At 41.6% G+C, this 23,096-nt stretch overlaps 2 protein-coding genes across 3 annotated transcripts; both read right to left on the reverse strand.

Moving 5' to 3' along the window:
- Positions 1 to 11,125: 11,125 nt before the first annotated feature.
- Positions 11,126 to 15,543, reverse strand: LOC146642670 (ras-related and estrogen-regulated growth inhibitor). Of its 2 annotated transcripts, none has more exons than XM_085398923.1 (7): positions 15,452 to 15,543; positions 14,317 to 14,373; positions 14,114 to 14,187; positions 13,047 to 13,182; positions 12,610 to 12,764; positions 11,966 to 12,063; positions 11,126 to 11,616 (listed from the first exon to the last, which is right to left on the reverse strand). In XM_085398923.1, the coding sequence occupies exons 1-7, from the start codon at positions 15,501 to 15,503 to the stop codon at positions 11,508 to 11,510; spliced, it is 681 nt and encodes a 226-aa protein (XP_085255049.1). In that variant the 5' UTR covers positions 15,504 to 15,543; the 3' UTR covers positions 11,126 to 11,507. The 2 variants fall into 2 exon arrangements, with proteins under 2 accessions (XP_085255049.1, XP_085255050.1); XM_085398924.1 differs by having other exon boundaries at positions 11,966 to 12,037; positions 12,671 to 12,764; positions 13,047 to 13,185.
- A 1,235-nt stretch (positions 15,544 to 16,778) lies between these two features.
- ndufs1 (NADH:ubiquinone oxidoreductase core subunit S1) lies at positions 16,779 to 22,750 on the reverse strand. Its single transcript, XM_085398969.1, has 19 exons — positions 22,635 to 22,750; positions 21,888 to 21,964; positions 21,652 to 21,743; positions 20,932 to 21,039; positions 20,699 to 20,775; positions 20,494 to 20,575; positions 20,269 to 20,399; positions 19,668 to 19,853; positions 19,439 to 19,573; positions 19,204 to 19,318; positions 18,915 to 19,060; positions 18,691 to 18,819; positions 18,461 to 18,590; positions 18,070 to 18,230; positions 17,818 to 17,972; positions 17,544 to 17,719; positions 17,323 to 17,457; positions 17,165 to 17,237; positions 16,779 to 17,055 (listed from the first exon to the last, which is right to left on the reverse strand). The coding sequence occupies exons 2-19, from the start codon at positions 21,958 to 21,960 to the stop codon at positions 16,964 to 16,966; spliced, it is 2,196 nt and encodes a 731-aa protein (XP_085255095.1). The 5' UTR covers positions 21,961 to 21,964; positions 22,635 to 22,750; the 3' UTR covers positions 16,779 to 16,963.
- Positions 22,751 to 23,096: the final 346 nt, after the last annotated feature.

The following is a 23,096-nucleotide window of genomic DNA, read 5'->3' on the forward strand; positions in this document are numbered from 1 at the left end:
TCCAGGGTGGCCTTTTGTTGTGGGCAGTCTGAGGTACACCTGTGCACTACTCATGATGTCAGATCAGCATCCTGATGTGGCACACCTGTGAGGTGGGATGGATTATCTCAATATGGCAGATGTGCCCACTACCACACATTTGGACTGATTTGTGACCACTGTTTGGGAGGGATGGTTATATTGTGTATCTGGAATGAATTTTAGGTCTCTACGTCCATCCCATGGGGAATGGGAGCAGTAACAAAGGTGTTGCGTTTATATTTTTGTTGAGTGTATATATATATATATATATATATATATATATATATATATATATATATATACAGTGGGGCAAAAAAGTATTTAGTCAGCCACCGATTGTGCAAGTTCCCCCACTTAAAATGATGACAGAGGTCAGTAATTTGCACCAGAGGTACACTTCAACTGTGAGAGACAGAATGTGAAAAAAAAAAATCCATGAATCCACATGGTAGGATTTGTAAAGAATTCATTCGTAAATCAGGGTGGAAAATAAGTATTTGCTCACCTCAAACAAGGAAAATCTCTGGCTCTCACAGACCTGTAACGTCTTCTGTAAGAAGCTTTTCTGTCCCCCACTCGTTACCTGTATGAATGGCACCTGTTTGAACCCATCATCTGTATAAAAGACACCTGTCCACAGCCTCAAACAGTCAGACTCCAAACTCCGCCATGGCCAAGACCAAAGAGCTTTCGAAGGACACCAGGAAAAGTATTGTAGACCTGCACCAGACTGGGAAGAGTGAATCTACAATAGGCAAGCAGCTTGGTGTGAAAAAATCAACTGTGGGAGCAATCATCAGAAAATGGAAGACATACAAGACCACTGATAATCTCCCTCGATCTGGGGCTCCACGCAAGATCTCATCCCGTGGGGTCAAAATGATCATGAGAACGGTGAGCAAAGATCCCAGAACCACACGGGGGGACCTGGTGAATGACCTGCAGAGAGCTGGGACCAAAGTAACAAAGGTCACCATCAGTAACACACTACAACGGCAGGGAATCAAATCCCGCAGTGCCAGACGTGTTCCGCTGCTGAAGCCAGTGCATGTCCAGGCCCGTCTGAAGTTTGCCAGAGAGCACATGGATGATACAGCAGAGGATTGGGAGAATGTCATGTGGTCAGATGAAACCAAAGTAGAACTTTTTGGTATAAACTCAACTCGTCGTGTTTGGAGGAAGAAGAATACTGAGTTGCATCCCAAGAACACCATACCTACTGTAAAGCATGGGGGTGGAAAAATCATGCTATGGGGCTGTTTTTCTGCCAAGGGGACAGGACGACTGATCCGTGTTAAGGACAGAATGAATGGGGCCATGTATCGTGAGATTTTGAGCCAAAACCTCCTTCCATCAGTGAGAACTTTGAAGATGAAACGAGGCTGGGTCTTCCAACATGACAATGATCCAAAACACACCGCCCGGGCAACAAAGGAGTGGCTCCGTAAGAAGCATTTGAAAGTCCTGGAGTGGCCTAGCCAGTCTCCAGACCTCAACCCCATAGAAAATCTGTGGCGGGAGTTGAAAGTCCGTGTTGCTCGGCGACAGCCCCAAAACATCACTGCTCTCGAGAAGATCTGCATGGAGGAATGGGCCAAAATACCAGCTACTGTGTGTGCAAACCTGGTAAAGACCTATAGTAAACGTTTGACCTCTGTTATTGCCAACAAAGGTTATGTTACAAAGTATTGAGTTGTATTTTTGTTATTGACCAAATACTTATTTTCCACCCTGATTTACGAATAAATTCTTTACAAATCCTACCATGTGGATTCATGGATTTTTTTTTCACATTCTGTCTCTCACAGTTGAAGTGTACCTCTGGTGCAAATTACTGACCTCTGTCATCATTTTAAGTGGGGGAACTTGCACAATCGGTGGCTGACTAAATACTTTTTTGCCCCACTGTATATATCACTATATAGGGGTTTAATGACATGTTCTTCCTTTTTTCTCCAATACATGAATCTTACAAATGTAGCTATTGTTAACTTTTGAAATTATACAGACAGAACATACATTATTCCATGCAGTGCAGTCCAAAAGGAAATCAACTACTTCCAAAGTTTTTGCTCTCTTTGTGCTGGTTAGTTCTTTCCTCTCCCATCAATCATCTCAAGACTACTTAGATTTGTCTTTTGACCCTTGTGAGGACACTGGCCCCTAGGCTAGAAACCACTGGTCTAAAATATAAATGACTTTATATAAAGTAGCTCTTTCTCCAACCTCTGCAACAGTAAAATTATGCTAGAGGCTAGACACTACAGGCAAAACTTTTTTTTCTTCCCCATGCACTGGTAAACATGGGCTTACTTTGCTTCTATAAAAATGTGAACATTTTTATTTTAGGTGGGGGAACTTGCACAATCGGTGGCTGACTAAATACTTTTTTGCCCCACTGTATATGGGCGGTCTTCATCCGTCTTCATTTTTCAAGCTCAGGTCCTCTTACCTTCACCCTCCACATCTTCTTGAGCTTTTGTCTCAGCCCTTGGTATCTGTTCCTGTCATTTGATATAGCTACATCTATCGCTACAGCCATCTTCCTCTGCTTGTCCACCACTGCTATGTCCGGTTGGTTGGCCATCACTAGTTTGTCTGTATGTATCTGGAAGTCCCACAGGATCTTGGCTCGGTCATTCTTGGACCATGCTGGAGGGCATGTCCCATTTTGATATAATCTCCTGATTGACTCTGGCAATGAAAAAGAAAAAGAAAAGAAAAGAAAAGAAAAAACAACAACATTTTGTATAATTCTAGCAAATTTGAACGTATGACCACCTTTATTCTTCAGCAAAGCCTGAACTCTCTGAGTCAGCTTTGGTACAAAAATACCGTTTTATGTGTGTCATATTGTATGTCATAAAGATTTAATTAAAGAAATGTGAAGAAACGATACACGTTTGTGATGGGCTGGTAGTAACAAAGTGCCTAAAGATATAATTTGAAATGGTTCTTTGCTAAGTTGTCTGATATTTTAGGCACAACAATGGTTCTTCCCTTGAGTTAGATAACTCAACACTTGAGTTAGATAACAAAACTTTGAAAGACCTTCAGATAGAACGATTGCTCAAACCACTTAAAAAAATTATTAAAAAAATTCCTATTGAAAGCAGAAACAGTAAACAGTTGCCCTGCTTTGGCCCTCTTGATAGAATAATCTGTCTCTTTACCTGTTAAATGGTCTTGTTTTTACCAGACGACTTTGCCTACCATGAATGTATATTGTGTGTTTTTCAGACCTTTTCAGTAAAATACAGCCGTCTGCCTGATGAAAGTGCTTAAACCAAAGCATTGGGCTCTAATTTTTCTATTTTGTGCCGACATGTCTCGTCTGCCCTCTGTCCACCAGCCTTTGATTCTGAAATCGATTTCAGTGCTCATCTTTGAAGGATGTCTCAATTCCTAAAGTACATTTCCACCAGAGATGAGCAAGAAGAGAGGATGTTTGCCTGTTGAACTATCCATTGCAGGACTGTTTTTGGCTCCTGTGAAAGAGAAGCAAACAGCTTGACCCATTATGTGACTTTGTGCTTTTTAAAAAAAATCCTTATTTCCTCTGTCTAAAACAAGCTGAAAACAAGATAAGCTGCAGGGAATGAGAGAGTCAATCTCCTGATTGACTCTGGCAATGAAAAAGACAAAGAAAAGAAAAGAAAAAACAACAGCAGATGGGTGGAGGTTTTGTGTTCACAACCAGAGCTCTGTGTCTGAGATGACCTGGTATGAGATGACCATATTGGGGATATCTCCTCTCACTGGTGTCCTAGTGACCTAAGAGTAGAAAAAAAAAAGGCTGACACTGAACCTTTAGAGCAGCCTGAAGCCCGTGGTTTTGCCTCACAAGGATTCCTTGTATATACATTGACATCATTATTTACTTAAACTTTGGCCATATTTAATATTAGCAACCACTGTAGCAACCACAGTATAATTATGACAGATAATAAGAAAAAAGAAGATCACCTCTGATAATCAATTACAAATCTAAATCACTGTTATCTCAAATCACTGCTAATCTCTTAGCAGTGACTTAAATATTTCTAAACTGCAGCTTATGGATGTAAACAATCATTATATTAGCAAAGTCTGAAAAACTCGCTTTGATCAGCAGATTTGAGAGATCTTTTTTGGATACAACGTGTTCACTTCACCTGGAAACAGCAGAGTGAGAGACAAATAAAGTTTAACATTTCATTTAATATTAATATATTCAAAGTAGGTGAATAATCTTACTTTTAAGGTATACATTTACATGTGATTAAAGTTTAAGTTGGTCTAACAGCAACACATCTCAGTACAAACTTAAAAGAAACTCAAAGCCTGCTTAAATGCACATGCTTCCCTATTGGCTGTCTATCTGCTAACGTATGTGACAGGCAGCTTGTGATTGGCTGTTTCTATAACGATGCAGGTATGACTCATGTTCTATTCTGAGTCAGAGTTGAAGAGGGGTCCTGACCTTTCATCTCCTTGGTGACCGTTATGATGTCACCACACCTCCTTGCTGTCATCATCCTCTTCTGGCTCCCTCTGTCTCTGTCACTAATCCACACAGGTCGGTTGGCATCACAGGCGAGGAGAGCAGTGACATAAAAGCTCAAAGGCAGAGGACATTCAGTTTATCTCTGCGTGAGTAAATGATGTGCCCACTCTCCACCACACAGTCACTACCAGGCAATTACTATTAACCCTGCCTCTGCTGACCCTGATAACAGGCCTGAGCGCATTCATTCATGGCCAGTAGACACGAGAGGCTGTCCACTGCTGATCTTCATTACAGTTTTTCTCGATTGCCTAAACACTATAACCAGGCCTCTAAACTAAAATTTCAAAACCGTAACGCTATTGTTCAAAAAGCTCACCCATTTCCCTGAACTATAAACACTATTCCCTGCTTTGACACATGACTCAAATTTGGTGAACTGTTACTGCAAAACTCTACACACAAATCCCTACATTTTACAGTGCTTACACCATGTAGTCATTTAGAAAGTACTAGCATGCAATAATGTTAACTTAAGTCAGCATAGCTTGAGCTCAATTAGCACACAATTAACCAGGTGGAAACACTAGGAGTCAAAATTTAGCACACACCAATCAGAACCTGCGATGGATAGATAAAAGGGCCAAAGTCAGCTCATTCAGGTTTGAAACAATGGATCCAAAGAGATGCAAAGGAAGAGGACGTGGTGGAGGAAGAGGACATGGTGAAAGAGGAGGACGTGGTGAAAGAGGAGGACGTGGTGGAAGACGAGGAGGAGGTGGTCTAGGACAACAGGAAGGTGGTGGAGGAGGAGGGAGAGGTGGAGGAGGAGGAGGACGTGGTGAAGGAGGTGGAGGTGGAGAACGACGGCGACAAGGAAGGGGAAGAGCAAGGGCAAGAAGACAGTCAGTCTCGGATGAAATTCGAGCCACTTTAGTTGACCATGTCCTTGTCCATGGGATGACTATGAGGGAGGCTGGGCAACGAGTACAACCAAATTTGAGTCGCTTCACTGTTGCCTCCATCATCAGAACCTTCAGGGAGGAAAACAGGTAGGTGTACTTGCAGTAAGACTGCTTTGTACAGTAACGTTTAAGTTACTGAACTTATGTGTCTTGAGTATGTTTCCATTATTTTCCTGTAAAATGAATGTGTGACAGTTACAGTAATGAGTGCTTCTATTTTTGTAGGACACAGAGACGACCACCTGGTGGAGGCAGGTTAAGGCTTTTGTCGGAGGAGCAAGAGAGGGAACTTGTAAACATGGTAATTGCAAATAATGTAATCCGCCTGCAAGAGATTCAAAGGAGAGTGATTGAGGATGATCATCTTTTTCGAGGCATAAATGCCATCAGCCTCTCCACAATTGACCGCATCCTCCGAAAGAATCAATTCCGGATGAAACAGGCATACCGAGTCCCTTTCGAACGAAACTCTGACAGAGTGAAAAACCAACGTATGGAATATTTTCAGGTATGAGTTTTGATACTGTATAAAGTATTGTGTACCATCACAGCATGGCAGTTTATGCTGCCATTTCAGCACTCTTGAACTGTGGTTCAGGGTACCGATTGACTCTACTGTGTTATGTGTTTTGCAGAGAATCTTTGAGATTGAAGGACGGCCTGTTCCCCATGAAATAATCTTTGTGGATGAGGCAGGTTTTAACCTGACCAAAAGAAGGAAAAGGGGGAGGAACATAATTGGCCATCAGGCTATTGTAAATGTCCCTGGTCAGCGTGGGGGGAATGTCACTATGTGCGCAGCCATCAGCCAACGAGGGGTACTCCACCGCCATGCCGTACTAGGACCCTATAACACTATGCTTCTCCTTGCTTTTCTTGATGGTTTAAGACAACATATGTTCCAGCTGGACTACAGGGAACCAGCACAGCCAGAGCAGCCTCACTACGTTGTTGTGTGGGATAACGTCAGCTTCCATCGCGCTGCTCTGGTTCGTGACTGGTTTACCAATAACCCAAGGTTTTCTAATATCTTTCTGCCTGCATACTCTCCCTTTCTAAACCCGATAGAGGAGTTATTTTCGGCATGGCGGTGGAAAGTGTATGACCGAGAACCTTATGTCCGTGTTCACCTCCTTCAGGCCATGGAAGAGGCCTGCCTAGACATATCAGTAGATGCATGCCAGGGGTGGATCAGGCATGCAAGAGGATTTTACCCCCGCTGCCTGGCTGGGGCCAATATAGCCTGTGATGTGGATGAGATTCTCTGGCCTGACCCAGACCAAAGACAAGATGCTGAGGTGGGATAATGTTTCTGGTGTGTGTTGTACTGTATAGTACATGAATGACAATGTGCCACTGTACATACATTGGTTGCGTCTTTTGTGTTTATCATGTGACAAGGGTTTTGAAGGGGAGAACCATAAGCAACCTATTTGTTTTGGAGCTATTGTTTTGAATTAATTGTACCAGTGTGCAAAACTCTGTTGTAGTGTGTGTGTTTTTGAGGGCTTGTGTTTGATGTCTGAGGGCAAAGTTTGGTTTTTCAGCAGGAGTGAATAGTTTTGGGTGTAGAGCTTCATTTTGACCTGGAAATAGGATGTTTGGGAAATTGAGTGAGATGTTATGGATTTGTGTTTACTGTTGTGAGGATATGAGGCGTAGTTTCAAGAAATGTTTTTTAGCAATCGAGAAAAACTGTAATATCCAGTCATACTTTTTTATCACTGACTTTCTTATCCAAGTCTGTTGATGTTAAACTACAGTGTCAGAGCTGGTAGTGAAAATACTGAGGGAAAATATATTTGGTACATAAACAAATTAAATAAATTGTGCACCTGAACTTTTGCCCTTTGCCAGGAGGGATAGGTTCCATCCCCCCATCACGATAAACTGCATAAGCAGTTAAGAATATGGATGGAGGAAAATAATACAGGAAAACATGGAAACAACAGGTACAAACAGGGAAAATAAATCATAACAAATGTATGTTAACACAAAGGCAACCTCAACAAGAAATGCAGTGGAGGAGTGGTTCATAGTTTTGCCTCACTGCCAGAAATTCCTGGGTTCAAATCCACCGTCTGACCATTTTCTCTATGTGGGGTTTGCACTGTGGGGTTGTTTTGATTTGTGATTATAAGTGGGCCACGTGTGTTAATGCGACAGATCAGTGACACATCCGGGGTGTGCCCAGCCTGTTGCCCTATGGCAGCTGGAATCTGCTCCAGCGCCCCAGAATTGGATAAGCAGAAGAAAATGAATGATTGGAGTTAATGCCTACAAAATTATTTTAGTGCACATAATGGCCTGATAATTTATCTGTTGAGATGATTATTATTTCTAATTTTGGCACTTTCTGTGCTCCGTACCCACTGACCAATATGTCACAATCTATGCCCAACTAGTGCCACAAGTAATGTATTGAGAGATGAGAGTTGAGCATATCAGTCGTTTGGACTCACAACACTTAAAAATTAAAAAATGCGCTCCTCCTTAGTTTACAAGAAAAATCAGTTTGTCCCAACAATCCTTCTGTCATCTTGATCAGTAACAATGACAGAAATATAAACAGGTAATCACAGAATTATCATTAACTGAATATCTTTTCACTGTAAACAGCATAACACTGAGGGTTTATGAGAAAAAAATCTAATTATAACTTTAAAGCTAAGATCGGTAATTCTCTGAAGATGTTGATCTCTGTGTTTATATATAAAGCGTTTGGGGTTCTGTGGCTGCTTGTTGGTGGCAACTGGGTGGAGCAGTTGATGGTCACGGAGTGGACAGAGCGGAGTGATGGAGAGCAAGCACATATCCAATTTTCCATTATGTCTGTACGAATAGCCGGAGATAGATTGGTGAGTATGAGCAGTGAAGTCTGTAAGAAGCCCAGTATTTTTCTTCCCTGTTGGAGTCTGACTTATTTTCTGTCTCTCACAGTCTTGCTTTGCACCGTCTGCCTTTTTTTAGATGTCTCTCGCTGATCATAAAGTTCAGAAGTTCAGACAAAAGGGGAGATGCATAGGAAAAAGCAGAGACATGGTCGAGTAATGCCAAGACTGTAATGAAAGCCAGCCTCATTCTTCACACACTGTTACATCATCCACACACTCCAACAACAAAGCCAAGTCAAAGTGTTTCTCACACACTGATGAACTCTGCTGACTAGAAGGATTCCAGTGTTGATGAATAAATTATAAATGAAAACATTAAAGCACAAAAATGACCTTGTAAAAATAAATATGTGATTTTCAGTCTTCCATGGCAAAGATATTGGCATTATATTCTGCTATACTAGTCTTTCTCTTTTCAGGGAAGTTTTTTCCACAAGATTTTACAATTTACTGACAAAAAAACCCTGTAAAGGGATTGAGGTCAGGTCTTTGTGGGGGTCACTCAACTCCTTCCACACCAAAGTGGGTGGTTAAATATGTATTGTTTGTGCATGATGTCTGCACCAAACCAAATGATTGTACCGCCCCCTGCTGGTGGGTGGAACATATTTAAAAAACCAACAACATGTTTTTTGTGAATAGAAAATAAATGCAAACGCTTGCGTTTGCACCTAGTAAACATACATACCAGACTAATAACATTAACATATTGTATTTGTGTTTTCAGTCATCCTACATCATTCCAGGGTATCTAAAGTTCAATCTGATTATCTCTAGAGCCACTCCTAATGCCTATAACCACTGGGACCACTTTGGACTTTACCTTCCACATCTGCTCCAGTTGGTACTTCTCTACTATCTCATGCTCCTTCTTCCCGATGTTGCTGATAGATTGCCACATCTATCACAGTTGTGGTCTTCTGCTCCTTGTCAACCATCACTGTGTCTGGTTGGTTGACCAGTAGCCGGTTCTCTTTTTTTAACTGGAAGTCCCACAGGACTTTAGCCCGTTGTTCTCAACTACCTTTGGGGGTGTCTCCCATCAGGATTTGGGGACTTCTGGTCCATATGGGGCAGACATGATCCTGTACACTATCCCAGCCACTTGGTGTGTCAGTGTTCATGGTTCTTACATTCTGCTACTTTATGCAGGATAGTCTTCAGGGCACCTTTGCACAGTCTGCAGCTTGGGTCCTGGTAGATTTTTGACTCGATGGATCTTTCTTCTGAGGCCTGTTCTTGTGCTGCCATGATCAGAGCCTCTCTGCTGTACTTTAAGCCACTGGTACCTACTTCCTTAATCTGCCAATGGTACATCCCATGCAGGGCTTGGTCATCTATGACAATTCCTCCTCCTTTACTTCATCACCATCTGTCTTCAGCTGCCTCGGGCTTTCTTGGAGTAGCTCATCTCAGGTGGATGTTTCAGATGTATTTATGGATGCTGACACTTTCTAATCATCTCTTATTCTTTCTTTATTGCCTCAGGCTGGACTTTAGAAGGAGACCTCTCTGTGTTGTGAAATGCTTTTGTGTCTTCACATAAGTGGCATCCATCTCCTCTGGTGGCCAGATTCCAAATGAGTATCTGATGAATGATGGCGTGGATTCTGCTGGTTTCTCACGGCCTGTCTTACCTTTTCAAGGTATTTGGCTGTGGCTAACCTTTGTGCATCTTTATCATTGCTTCCTCTGGGATACCCATTTAGTTGTAAATGTCCTGTATATCTGCTATCCTCCCTTCTGGTAGCTCCACCCATTCAGTCTGGATCACCTCTCCTCTCTTTACAACCCTTCGACCACATTTATCCAGTCCAAATCAGATCCTGATGTTCTCGTTGTAGATCCTCGTTAGATAGATCAGTGAGTTAATGTTTCAGTCACTCCTGGGATGCAACGTAATGTCATCCATTTGCAGGTGGTAGCTCACGGTCACTCCACTCCTGAATCTATAACTGGATCCACTCTCAGTGATGAGCTGGCTCATGTGGTTGAGGCCTATGCAGAACAGCAGTAGGTGCATTGGAGCTGGTCTCCAGTGTTGTCTTCCACAGTCCCATTAAGTTCTGAATAAATGTTATTAGTGTACTATTAGCCTTTACAAGTATCCATATGTGGGGCACTGAGTCGTAGGCTTTCTAGCAGTCAGTTCAGACACCACTCAAGTGTATTGCAGCAACTCATGTGATTAGCTGATTGTGTACATGCCTAGACATGGGCATTTTGATCTCATGATCAAAATGGGAAAGAAACGTGATTTTACTGATTTGAGTTTACAGGAAGTCAACTGAATAACCGTTTTTTACAACTCTGAATTTACAAAGCAGATGGGCTACAGCAGCAACACCGAGGCTACAATTTGCACAGGCTCAAAAAAACAAACAAACAAACAAAAAAAACTGGACAAATGTTACCTGGTCTGATGAATATTGATTTGGCCCAATTAACATGAAAGTATGTTGGAAAGGTACATGTACATTCTGCCTTGTACCGATAATTCAGTGGTAGTTTAATGGGGTGAACGATATTTCTGTTATGTATTATTTAAATGCCACACCAGACCTTGCTGTTGCTGCTAACCATTTCCGTGCCTTTATGACCACACTGAACTCATTTTCTGATAGCAGCATAACACATGATGTGTGACAGAGCTCAGATCATCTCAAACTGGTTTCCTTAACATGCCAGTTTACTGTACTCAAATGGCCTCCACAGTCATCAGATCTCAATCCAACAGAACACATTTGTGATGTGGTGGAGCAACAGATTCACAGAGTTGACAAATTTGCTGCAACTGTGATGCTGTCATGTTAATGGATCAAAAGAGTCAGTGAAGAATGCTTCCAGTAACTTTTTGAATGTATGCTATAAAGAATTAAGACATTTTTAAAGACAAAAAAAGACTCCAACCCAGTAGTATCAAGGGATAACTAATAAAAAGTGTCTGGCGAGTTTCTATTTTTTAAATCCTGGTCTCATCACCCATAAATCCAGAAACCCAGACGTTGCATGATAACTCTCAGTCTGGATGTGAGATACGGGAGATATCTAACACTAAAAGAACTAAAGCAAAAAACAAACAAAAAAAACCCCAACCCATTTTACACTACAGTTTTTTCCATGGGGGTTTGTTTGCTGTTGTCACCACTGCATGGTCTTAGATCTGGTCAGTTTCCTGGTCAGAGCGTGACGAACAGTCAACATGTAGGAGCGACGTTCAGGCAGAGGGCGCTGCTGATCCAACACCAACCTGTGGCACACACACACACATACACACACACACAATCAAACAGCACATGAAAAAGAATCATAAAATCCTCTGGGCTCTAACAGTACACCCTAGAGAGATGTCTAATTATTGTTTTTGCTTTCCAGTATCGTTCAGGATCTTTCCTATCACCATCTATAAGAAAATCTTTTGTACTACCTTTGTTTATTGCTGTGTGACAGGGCGCAGTCCATCAGGAGCAGTACTGACTGTTGTTTTGAGTATATTTAATTAATAAAAATGTTGCATTCATAGTCGAAACACTGAAAACACGATTAAAATCTGACTAGCATGGATATCACATGTCTGACAAAACACAGAAGAAACAAACCTGATGAGCTGAAGCACTGCTGCTTCCACTGCTAGGACTGCTTCAGCCACAGACAACTCTCTGAAACCACACCTAAAGACACAGAACGAAATCAATGGCTCATTTAGTTAGCATGCAAGGAAATAGTTTTTACTTACTTTATTTAGCACTCAGACTTTGTAGGCACCATATAGTGGAATTCAGGCTGAGCAGAATTGATATCCAATACATACACTACTATACATAAATATTTAATTCTGTAACAAAAATGTGAAATTCATTAATAAAATATTGACCATGTAGTCAAAAAAAGCTTGTTTCCATATAATTTATAGTAGACTACATGCTGTGTGCCTCACCATCCCTCCATGTGCACATTATACATGAAGTAAGAGGGAGTAACAGCAGAAGCTCCAGCTCAGAGCACAGCATGAATCAGTGACAGCAAATTTGGCATGGATTAAGTCAGAAACAGCATAAAAGGGGGCACTGGGGTTGCAAAGTGGTTTGCAGATGGACAGCAAAGATGGGCAGGCTAAAACAGCTTCAGCTGGGATTTGCCAGCTGGTTGTGTACAAGAGTATCAGCTTACGGTTACAGCCCAGCTTGACTGGACTGACATTATTCTTAATCAATGACAAAGTTATTTTATTATCAAGTATAACAAAGACAAGAAAAGCATTGTACAGTATTACCATGCACATATGAAAACATGAGCACTCAAACCTTAAATCCTTGGCTAGTCTCTGTCCTTCGTCTGTTGTCACCTGCCTGCCGATTTCCAAATCTGCCTTATTGGCGACCAGGACCGCGGGAACCACTGACACACAGACACACAAAGTGAAGTGACAATAAACCATCACGATGACCCTATGGCACGCAGTTTGGAGTCATTCTGTCAGCACACTACTAACAGAAGACAGGGTGGCACAACCAAACATGGAATCTACGTCCACTCAATCTGTGAATATGTGGGTGTGTTTATGTGTGTATGTAAAGGTGAAAGAGAGACAGAACAGAGGCCTGATGTTTGTGTGAAGAACAGACTGTTAGTTCAGTTTTCAGCAGCCGTTTTCTCATACAGATCAAAATATCTCCCCACCCAGATTCTGCTTGGTTTGGTCAATGAGCGTCTTGAGTTGTGGGACCTCCAGGAAGCTGAAGCGCTGTGTGATGGAGTACAGCAGCAGGAAACCATCAGCCCAGCGAATGGAAGACTCCAGAGAAGCTACAGAGCTCTCCTAGAGGAGAATATATCATCAAAAAGTTTTCAGATTTATTCATAAATAATAGACATAGCTGGATATGTGTTAACAACAATATGAAATAAACATAAATTTATATATTATGAACATATTATACATACTATATCAGAACAGGAAGCGGTAGAGCCCTACTCCTTTGATCTTTGGAAAGTTAATTAGTATTCTGTGTCCTACCAACACTTAGTCCATGGTTGATGGAATTTAACTTATATGATGTCTTTTTAACTTTCAGCTAGTACTCAAAGCACTTTTACACTCCAAGCTGCATCCACAGGTATTTTTATTTTATCACTCATGCACACCCACAAAGAGGATCTTCAGTATCTTTCCCAAGCACAACATACAGATGCAGAAGCTGGAAACTGAACTACCTACTGGTACTGGAATTAGGAAACAAGCAAGAAGTGTAATGGGTGTAACAACTGAAACAAATGGCATTACTTGTCCAACTACACTGCAGACTGTGGAGGACTGTGAGTGACAAAATGAATGAACTAAACACAACATTAAATAATTAATTTAACATTGAGTAAATTAATTAAAAAAGGAAATAAATAAAACATTTTTCTGAAGTTTTAAAAGAAATGAATTGCTATTTAATTAATTAATTACATATTTATAAAATAATTTCAATTTTAATTACTGACATAGTCAATTAATTATTTAGTGATGCAATTAGTTAATCTATTTTGGCACTTGTGACCCTCCATACAAAAACTTGTTTGCAAATTATTTAAAAACAGCAACAACAAACCCCCCTCTAAAGTTGACTTTTACGTGGCAGAACAAAAAACATTTGAAAATTTTGCAAAATAAATGCTTTGATTTGAAAAACATAACAAATAATTTGGACACAGCAAAAGTCTAGCCTTTTAAAAAACTACAAATAAAAGTCAATATTTACCTTCCAAGTTAAGTCCAGAATCTCCAGATCGACAGCTTCCTGATCCACCACCCGGCTGCATTTGTAGGTCACCTCTGAAGAACACACACACACAGACACACACAGAGAACTGTGTCACTTTCAAAAATCCTGCCAGTGAAGAACTCAGGTAAGTTATGTAATGTTTACTGTCAGCAATGCAAAAATATTTACCCAGGTCTTACCCTTTTTATGGTCGTATTCACCAATAAATCGCTTGGTTATGAAACGAACACACAGCGCTGGAGACACAAAACAGACACAGTGGCTGAAGGCGAGAAGCATATTTCTAACACATTCTGCACAGTCGCACACACACAAAGTTCCTTTTAGTCATTTGAATCTGATCTAAAGCATCCCGTGCTCACGTCATGCCTCCTTATGTGAGTGTTGCCTTCAGAACGACCCTCTTTGTGACTTTATTTAAATAAATGCACAAGTGCTTCCTTTGTGTTTGGGTGGAAAGAGCCCAAAGGCTCGTGTCTGTTTGACTTTCATGTCTGCTATTTAAGGCCTTGCTGTATTTTATCAGGATACATTAAAAGGTTAAACACGCTTGTTTAAATCATCACTTGAGCCTTTACACCTGGAAAAACACTGAGTTTATTTTCAGGCATGCTGCCCACCACTGTCACAATCGAATCCCAGCATGCAGACTTTGTTGACATTGTGCATAGATGTTTTGTTCCCTGAAATTTACTCTGGTCCTTCTAATATGAAGGAAATTAATGGAATTTGATGTGTGAGCCTTTAAACCATTGACAAAGTGCCGACAGCTAAATCTGGCATTGCTATTTTTGGAGTTTGCTATTCGCATTAGTCATTATACTGTAAGAATGTATGATAATTTTTACTCATCACACGTCTTATGTTTCCTCAGTTATTTTCGTAGGAATATGTGTAATATTAAAATGTTATGGGTGTGTTGTAATGTCTCTATAACTGTGCCATGAATCTGTCTTCTCAGTGCATGAAAGCAGCTGAGCTCATAGTCGAGCGCACAAACATTTGAAATGAAGCAACAAGTTTGTCTATTACACTCAACTGAAGACGAGCTATTTTTAGAGCTGGACAAAAGTAGCAGACCTATATGACATTCAAAACATAGCAGTGGAGGTGATGGAGGTACATGTCAGTGCTATGAAAGATAAACACTCTAGGTTTTCCATTTTTAGCAAAAACCTTTAAACCGTGGCTCGCAGTTAACCCTAAACTTAACCTCTTTCATGCACTGCTGAGATGTTATCTGATTCAGAACTTAAAAAGCACGTCCCCCTCTCTGCGTGCCTGTGGTTTTCAGCTGCTTTGTCTCCAGCTTACCTGTTTTCCCAGTGTTCTGAGCTCCCAGAATGAGAAGTTTAACTGGAACCATTTTCCTGTTGTAGCCAAAATTAGTCCAGCGTGTGCCCTGCTGTTTGTCCCCGATTGATGCCCTGCAGGGAAGAGCAGAGGATGCTGAGCCAGCTTTGGGAGACAAAACAAAAGTAAATGTAAAAATAATAAAAACTGCACACAGTCTCAAAGAACTGAGAAAGAGCACGAACAATGAAGCTAGAAACTGAATAGAAGACTTACTACTGCCATAGTACTGACCATAAAGTGAAAATAAACTCCAGATATGGGGAGTAGTAAAAAACAATAAATGAACTCGCTGCTTGGTCTTAGACACTGAGCAGACAAAGAGTGGAGAGATGAGACCGTCTCCTCTTCTCTCCTGTGTCCCCCCCTCTCTCTTAGGTAACTGCATATGACAGGAGCCATTTGTCTGTGGGAATGGCGTCCAACTCCGAGCGCACATCCTATTTTGGATCCATTGAGAACAAACACACAGGCACTCCTTTAACTACTTAATCACATCAAAAGCTCGCCTCTATCTACAGAAGTTCTTTGACAACAGATATCGACCCAGAGTCCAGAACGATCTCAAGCCTCACTATAATAACTTTGAGACTCAGATGAGTGCCTCTGAGTGCACATACTTCAATTTCAGAATGTCAACTGGGCCAAGAGCATATTTTGGAGCTCAAGTGTTTCTTAGAGTTTATTTTTCTGTCTGTTATAGAATGAATATTAAAAAACTTTTAAACAGCTACATTTCAGAAGGAAGGTGTGAAACCCATCGTGCTTTTCTTTACCTTCTGCCATGCAGATATACTGCTTCAATGCTGGATGCTCATATAAAACATGAAGTCACTCTGTGAGTCAAAAGCTCAGGCTTCACATTGTTTTGTGCACTTGGATCTACATGCCATAGAGATAGGACGTCCTTATATGGTCATCTCAGTCACAGCACCTGCAGTCTTTTGTTTGTGAGGGGCAGCCAGTCAGAAGAAAGGAAGGGAGAGGAGCTAAAACTTGTTTCCAACAGTGGATCAAATGAGGAGCTGCACTGCAGCTCAGTGTAAATAAGGATTATTTTAAACTCAGAACATGCAGAGCTCCTACAGGAGTCCAAATTCTGACTTATTACTTCATTTCTAGAGTCTAGTAATATAATACATATTTTAAAAAACATACATTGCAAAAATAAAGTGAAGAATATGAGGACTCGTTTGATTTTAAAGCATTTGGAAGGCGTCATAAGTGATATAATTTGAATGTTATTAAAATGATACAATGGAGGAAAAAAAACACCTTAAAACCGGAGTAAAGACATTTTTAGGATTTTATTTATATTTTGTATGTTTCTCAGATTTATTCCACAAAGCTGGTTCTCAGCGGCGAAAACGATTCAACAGTATACACAAGCATTGAGGGCGACTTCAAGACACAAAGTTCAGAGATGTGTGTTGCTTCAGAGGAAAAAGGCAGAGCTGTCGTCATATCAAGTGTTCAGCAAACAGATGGCTCGTCGACGGCGGCGGCTCCTTCTGTGACGGCTTTGACGCACTTCGCCATTGTTTGGGAAGCCCTGCTGATGGAGTCTGAAGACAGAACGAAGCAGCACAGATTATGATACATATTTGCTTGCACATTATTTTGAGAGAAAAAAATAGCTATTATATATATAAAAAAATAAGTAAACAAACATACCTGTCATGTAGAAGTCCTTTACTGTAAGCTGAGGCGGCACCAGAGGAGCTGCTAAGAGCTCCTGGTTCACAGTCTGAGAGGAACAGAGTGAGGAGATAAACAGCTGAATCAAGTTGTCAGGTAAATCAGAGGCAGACCAACTAACTGTGTTTCTGTACCATAGCGAGCTCATTGGCTTGTTTAAAGTAGTTCGCCTCCTCTACATCGTCGTAACGGACCAGGTTAGGAGAGACTTCGGCTAGCCTGGATCGGATCTCATCTAAGGAGTCGTAGGGCAGCGTTACACCCGTCAGCTGAAAACGCACAGAGACGTTAAGATGACTGGTTTCGTGTTAATAGTGAACATCAGTACGGAATACTCAAAACACTTCCTGCTTACTTCAGACAAAGCTCTGATGATCTTCCAGTCCTCTCTGGCGACTCCAGGAGCAGTGACGGCTATCTTGGTGTGCTGGCTCCTGCCTTCAGTGTTGACATAAGTGCCGTTTTTCTCCGTGTATGCAGCACTGGGTAGGATGATGTCTGCCATCGGTGCTCCTACGTCACCGTGATGACCTGAAGGGGTTGCAAATTGATGTTCATTCATGTCCCCAGATTAGCAGCATTTGGTTTGTCAAATCTGTGTGTGTGTGTGTGTGTGTGTGTGTGTATACCCTGGTAGATGATGAGGCTGTCTTTGGGCAGGTCAGCTCTGCTGATGCAGCCCGCATCAGCTCCCAGCAGGAAAAGCACTTTAGGTGGATTCTTCCTGATGGCGTCCACTCCGGCCTTGTAGCCTAGATCGAGGGCAGCCACTTGACTCGCCACCCTGCTCTCACACACACACACAGACACACACACACAGTATGAGCATCTACTGTATCTCATTGCATTAGGGTTACTTGAAATCAGCTGCTTAGCTGTACCTGTGCAGGACGTTAAGGACTTTCCAGCTGTCCTCCACTCCGCTGCTGGCTCGAGCGTTCTGAGCAATGGTGGAGACGGCGCTCAAAATTGCAACTCCATCTTCTCTTTGCAGAGCGCCGCTGCCCACAACCACAACTGGACGCTTGGCAGCTGAAAGGACCTGCCAGGAGAGAACGGAAAAAAGATATTCAGTCTGGAAATGACTGCCCCTGCCTGAGCCCGGTTCTGCTGGAGGTTTCTTCCTGTTAAAAGGGAGTTTTTCCTTCCCACTGTCTTCAAGCGCTCACTCATAGCGGGCAATCTGATTGTTGGAGTTCATTCTCTATATATTCAAGCGTTTAAGGCCATTTACCATTTTGAATCTCACTGGACGACGTGAGTGCCCATTACCTTGCAGAAAGCATGTGTGCCATTGGCCAGCTGCTTCAAGACTGAAGTGTCTTCTCCTAGGTGATCGTACGTGTAACTCAGGTCAACCTTGTGGCCCACCGTAGCAATCTGCAGCTCATTATGGAGCCAGCTGACGGAGTGAGACGATAACAATTACAAAACTTTAAAAAAAAAAAACAACTTAAAACTTAGACTTAAATAACAAACCGTTAACTGTGATATGTGTTTACCTCTTGCGGATTCTGGCATTGAACAGTGGGGCTTCATAGCGAGGGTTCGTTCCCACGAGCAGCAGCAGGTCACAGTCCTCAATGCCAGCAATGCGAGAGTTTAGCAGGTAGTTGGAACGCAGGTCAGTTCTGCAGAAAGCAAAAAAAGAAGTAAAAAATAACACTGTCAGCTAATAAAGCCATGTATTTTAGCACCTAAGGGATGATGAGAGGTTCTTCCTTACCCTGCACCTGCCATGGGGAACAGCTCCTCAGTGCACAGGTTTTCTGAGTTGAGTCTGTTGAGGAGATCTTTGAGGGCGACCAGAGCTTCAGCGTCCGCCATCCCTCCCACTATGGCTGCCACCTCACTCCCCTGCACGCTCTGCAGCTGCACAAACACAAACATTTATGCATGACGACAGCCCCAAACTTCCTGACTACAAACAACAACAAACCTTAAAGTTTCCCAGAATTTATTTATGATTAATTTAATTACCAAGCAAGAGCCAATAAAGAAGCAAAAGCACTTACTGCTCCAGCAACACGAGTGAGAGCATCCTCCCAGGTGGTCGGGGTCAGCTGACCTGATTCATCCTTCACCATTGGTTGGGTCAGCCTCTGCCTCTTCAACCCATCATATGCAAACCTGCAGATACAGTTTAGTTCAGATACAGTGGAATAGATATATATATTTAAAACAAAAACACACCCAACTGTTTTAAAGATGATTATAAAGTGTGAGACTTTATGTCCAGTTCTGTATTACCTGGTCTTATCAGAAATCCATTCCTCATTGATGTCATCGTGGAGCCTGGGCAGTATCCTCATCACCTCGCCTCCACGTGTGCTCACAACAATATTGCTACCGACAGCGTCCAACACATCGATTGACTCGGTTTTCCTGCAAAGACGGCGGAACAACATGACGTAAAACTGCTCCGGGAAGTTCAAGAGAACTCGTGTTAAATACAATCGAGCATCAGACCCTTTCCTACCTAGTCTCCCACGGTCTTGCAGTGAAGGCGTAGGGCTTGGAGGTGAGCGCCCCCACAGGACAGATATCGATAACGTTGCCCGACAGCTCCGACATGAACATCTTCTCCACGTACGTCCCGATCTGCAAGTCGTTTCCTCTTCCTGTCGTTCCCAGGTCTTCAACGCCGGCAATCTCGCTTGCAAAACTACAAACACACGCAGGCAGGGCAAGCTGTTTGAATATCCACCTCCATGCAAATGTTACAGCTCCATCAAAGCATGAACTGGTTTTAATCACTGTACATCAAATCTTTCAACACTGCTTTTAGTTATTTATTCACCCTTTATTACAGAAGTGCAATATTTTCTTTAATTACTGTGACCTTTCCCTCTTGAAGCACACATTGATGTCTAGCACTGTGCATGTATGTGTGCGTTTTAGATGAATAAGTGTGTTATCGGTCTTTATTATGTCCTCATGTTCGGTTTCTAGGTAGTTTAAAACACAATTATAAAGGAATTGTGGACCTTCCATGAATGTAACGTGTCTTTTGCCACATTACATCGCTGTTAATGCCACATTATTACATTATTCGTGACTGACGTGTACATGACACTCACCGGACGCAGCGCGTGCACTGAATGCAGCGGGTCATGATGGTTTTAATGAGAGGCCCGATGTTTTTGTCCTCCACTGCTCTCTTTCCTTCTGAGAAGCGGCTGCGGTCTGAACCGAACTGCATGGACTGATCCTGAGAAAAGAGGAGAAAAAGACGGGAAAAAAGCTGATCCTTTGATCTAAATGCACTCATGAGAATAACTTAAATTACACTTCTGCAAGGTTACCTGCAGGTCACACTCTCCTCCCTGATCACAAATAGGGCAGTCCAGTGGGTGGTTGGCCAACAGGAACTCCATTACTCCCTCTCTGATGAGACACAAACACATGAATACACGCCTTTAGTTTTCCTTAGTTTGACTTGTTGTTTTCAAAGTGTGCCCAAAGTTTGAATAACATTAAGCTAGAACCAGAGACCGCTACAGTTTTTACCTGGCTTTTCGTGTTTTCTCTGAGTTGGTGAGGATGTTCCAGCCTTTCATGACGGGCATGGCGCAGGCTGCTACTGGCTGAGGGCACATGACACAATACGCATACATTACAAATAAATTAATCATTAATCATTAATAGATTAATCATTTACGCTGAGATTGGTCCCAAAGCATCTTAAACTCAGTCTCAGCTAAAATCCTTTTCATCAAGTATAAACAGTAGCCTGACGTTACCTTTGGTGCTTTCTCAATCTCCACCAGACACATGCGGCAGTTTCCTGCCACAGAGAGGCGCTCGTGGTAACAGAACCTGGGGATTTGAACCCCGACCTTCTCACAGGCCTAGCCAGGAAAAGAAACAAGGCAATTTGGTTAATATACGTGATGTGAAATTACAATCCAGGCTTTAGCGAATAGATTGCCAGGTATTTTACGTTTTCTTGCTAATTTTGTGGTCTGCCTTCTTTAGAATTAAAATGTGAAAATGACTAACAGATGAGTCAAAGCTTTGCTAAAATATGCACATTCCTATTGCACTAATATTCCTTTATAAAACAGGAAAGTGACTAAATGTCAGCTGATCTGTCCTAAGTGGTTACTGCCCAGTTGACTGGTGCTTGAAGGAATCATAAATCCAGACTGCGTGGTGTTATTTCACAGTGTTTGAAAACTAGGCCAAAACTTAATCCAGAGATTAGCTAGCTACCTAAAACTGACCCATTTGTTCATTACCCCTATCCTCGCTACTCTACACTGGCTACCTGTTAGATACAGAATTAGTGTATTTGAGCCCATTTTTGAATATGAAGCTCAGATTCACTTTGATTCACATTGATGCACGAAATTACTGTCATGAAAACACAGATACCACAAAGTACTACACAGCATGAGCTGGCAACACTAGGTGACATCTACAACAGCTTGCAGTAAAATTGTGTACTGAAGCTTTCGTACCTGCAGCACAGTAGTTCCAGGCTCCACCTCCACTGGTTTCCCATCCACAAATACCTCCACCATGTTGCTGGCTGCACGCACTGGGGTACGCACTTGAAGTGCATGCACATAGAAAGAAAAGATCCTACTCAATCAACAGGCACATTTTTATGCCTGTTACATGCATACAGTAGGTGCTATATTTAGAAACTTGCATTAACTGCTATGTAATCTCTACTTTAACTCACAGACCATACCTGGGTTGGAAGAAGCCAGGCTGCCCTTGGCAGCTCCAGCTAGAGCCCGGCCAACGGTCGGCAGTCGCAACATGACTCTGTGAGAGAAAACATATGAGCGTACTCAGCATTAGCACATACTCAATGTGCTAATGCTGAAGTCATTATAATTACTTAAAGTGTACACAAGTGTTTGCAAAGGAGAAAGCAAGCATAAATGCCAGATCGTTACTTTTGTTTTTATAACACAATCACTACAGTGCAGAAAAACGACAGTGCACTAAAGGCCTCTGCTGTTGCCACTTTTGTCCCCATCTATATTCTGAAAATGCTTTATTACATGGTTGTTATGTTTGATTTAGTAAGTCTAGTTTAGGTGACAAACTCCTACTCCTGAGCCACGGTACCCAGTGCGTCTGGGCTTTGCAGCTGTCAACAATAACAAGTGTTATGGCCGCGATTTCAGTGTTCAGCATTTTAACAAAATAATGCAGAGAAATGAAGAATTTACAAATAATATCGAGACAACAAAACATCAAACAGCACAGCACAACGGCTTTAAATAATACTCTGCTTATGTGGATGTGCTAATGAGCTGCGGGCTAACAGTGACAGCTAACAGTATTACTCAAGGACACAGAGACGCTGCATGTTCGTAGAGGGTAACTGAAGTTATAAGCTCAAATATTTCCTTTTTCGTTTCCTTCCATTTAATTACACATATATGTCGATGCGTTCATGTATGCATCACATTTGTTTGGTTCTTACCTTTCGCTATTTGGCCTTCTTGACCAGAACAGCGGTGATCTTAGTTATACCACCAATTGAAACGGCTATGGCGTTAGCGGAAATAGCAGGATGTCGTGTTTCCGCTTGAATACGAGGTCACACTTTTCACAATAAAAGTCTTAAAATCGTTCAAACACTAATATTCAGCATAAATTGCAGTTTTTATTTACAGTCTGTAGCTTCAATGTAGCAACAAAATGTCCCCGACTTAAAAAATTAAAAAAATTAAAGTAAAGTAAATTAAAACTCTAAAATAAAATTTGAAATCTCAATTATTTAAAACATGACGGTGTTTGAAAAAAAAAAGAAACTGAACTCGGTTTGTAAATTTTATCTTGTGGACATAAAATGTATTAATAATATGGAACAAAGTAATGATATATTGGTCTGTGTTTTGGGAAAAAACAAAATAAAACAAACAAACAAACAAAAAACCCACTG

This window comes from Rhamphochromis longiceps, linkage group LG23 (assembly GCF_057381845.1).
Source record: "Rhamphochromis longiceps isolate RC_006_pf linkage group LG23, R_longiceps_female_GT1.1, whole genome shotgun sequence".
Taxonomy (NCBI): domain Eukaryota; kingdom Metazoa; phylum Chordata; class Actinopteri; order Cichliformes; family Cichlidae; genus Rhamphochromis; species Rhamphochromis longiceps.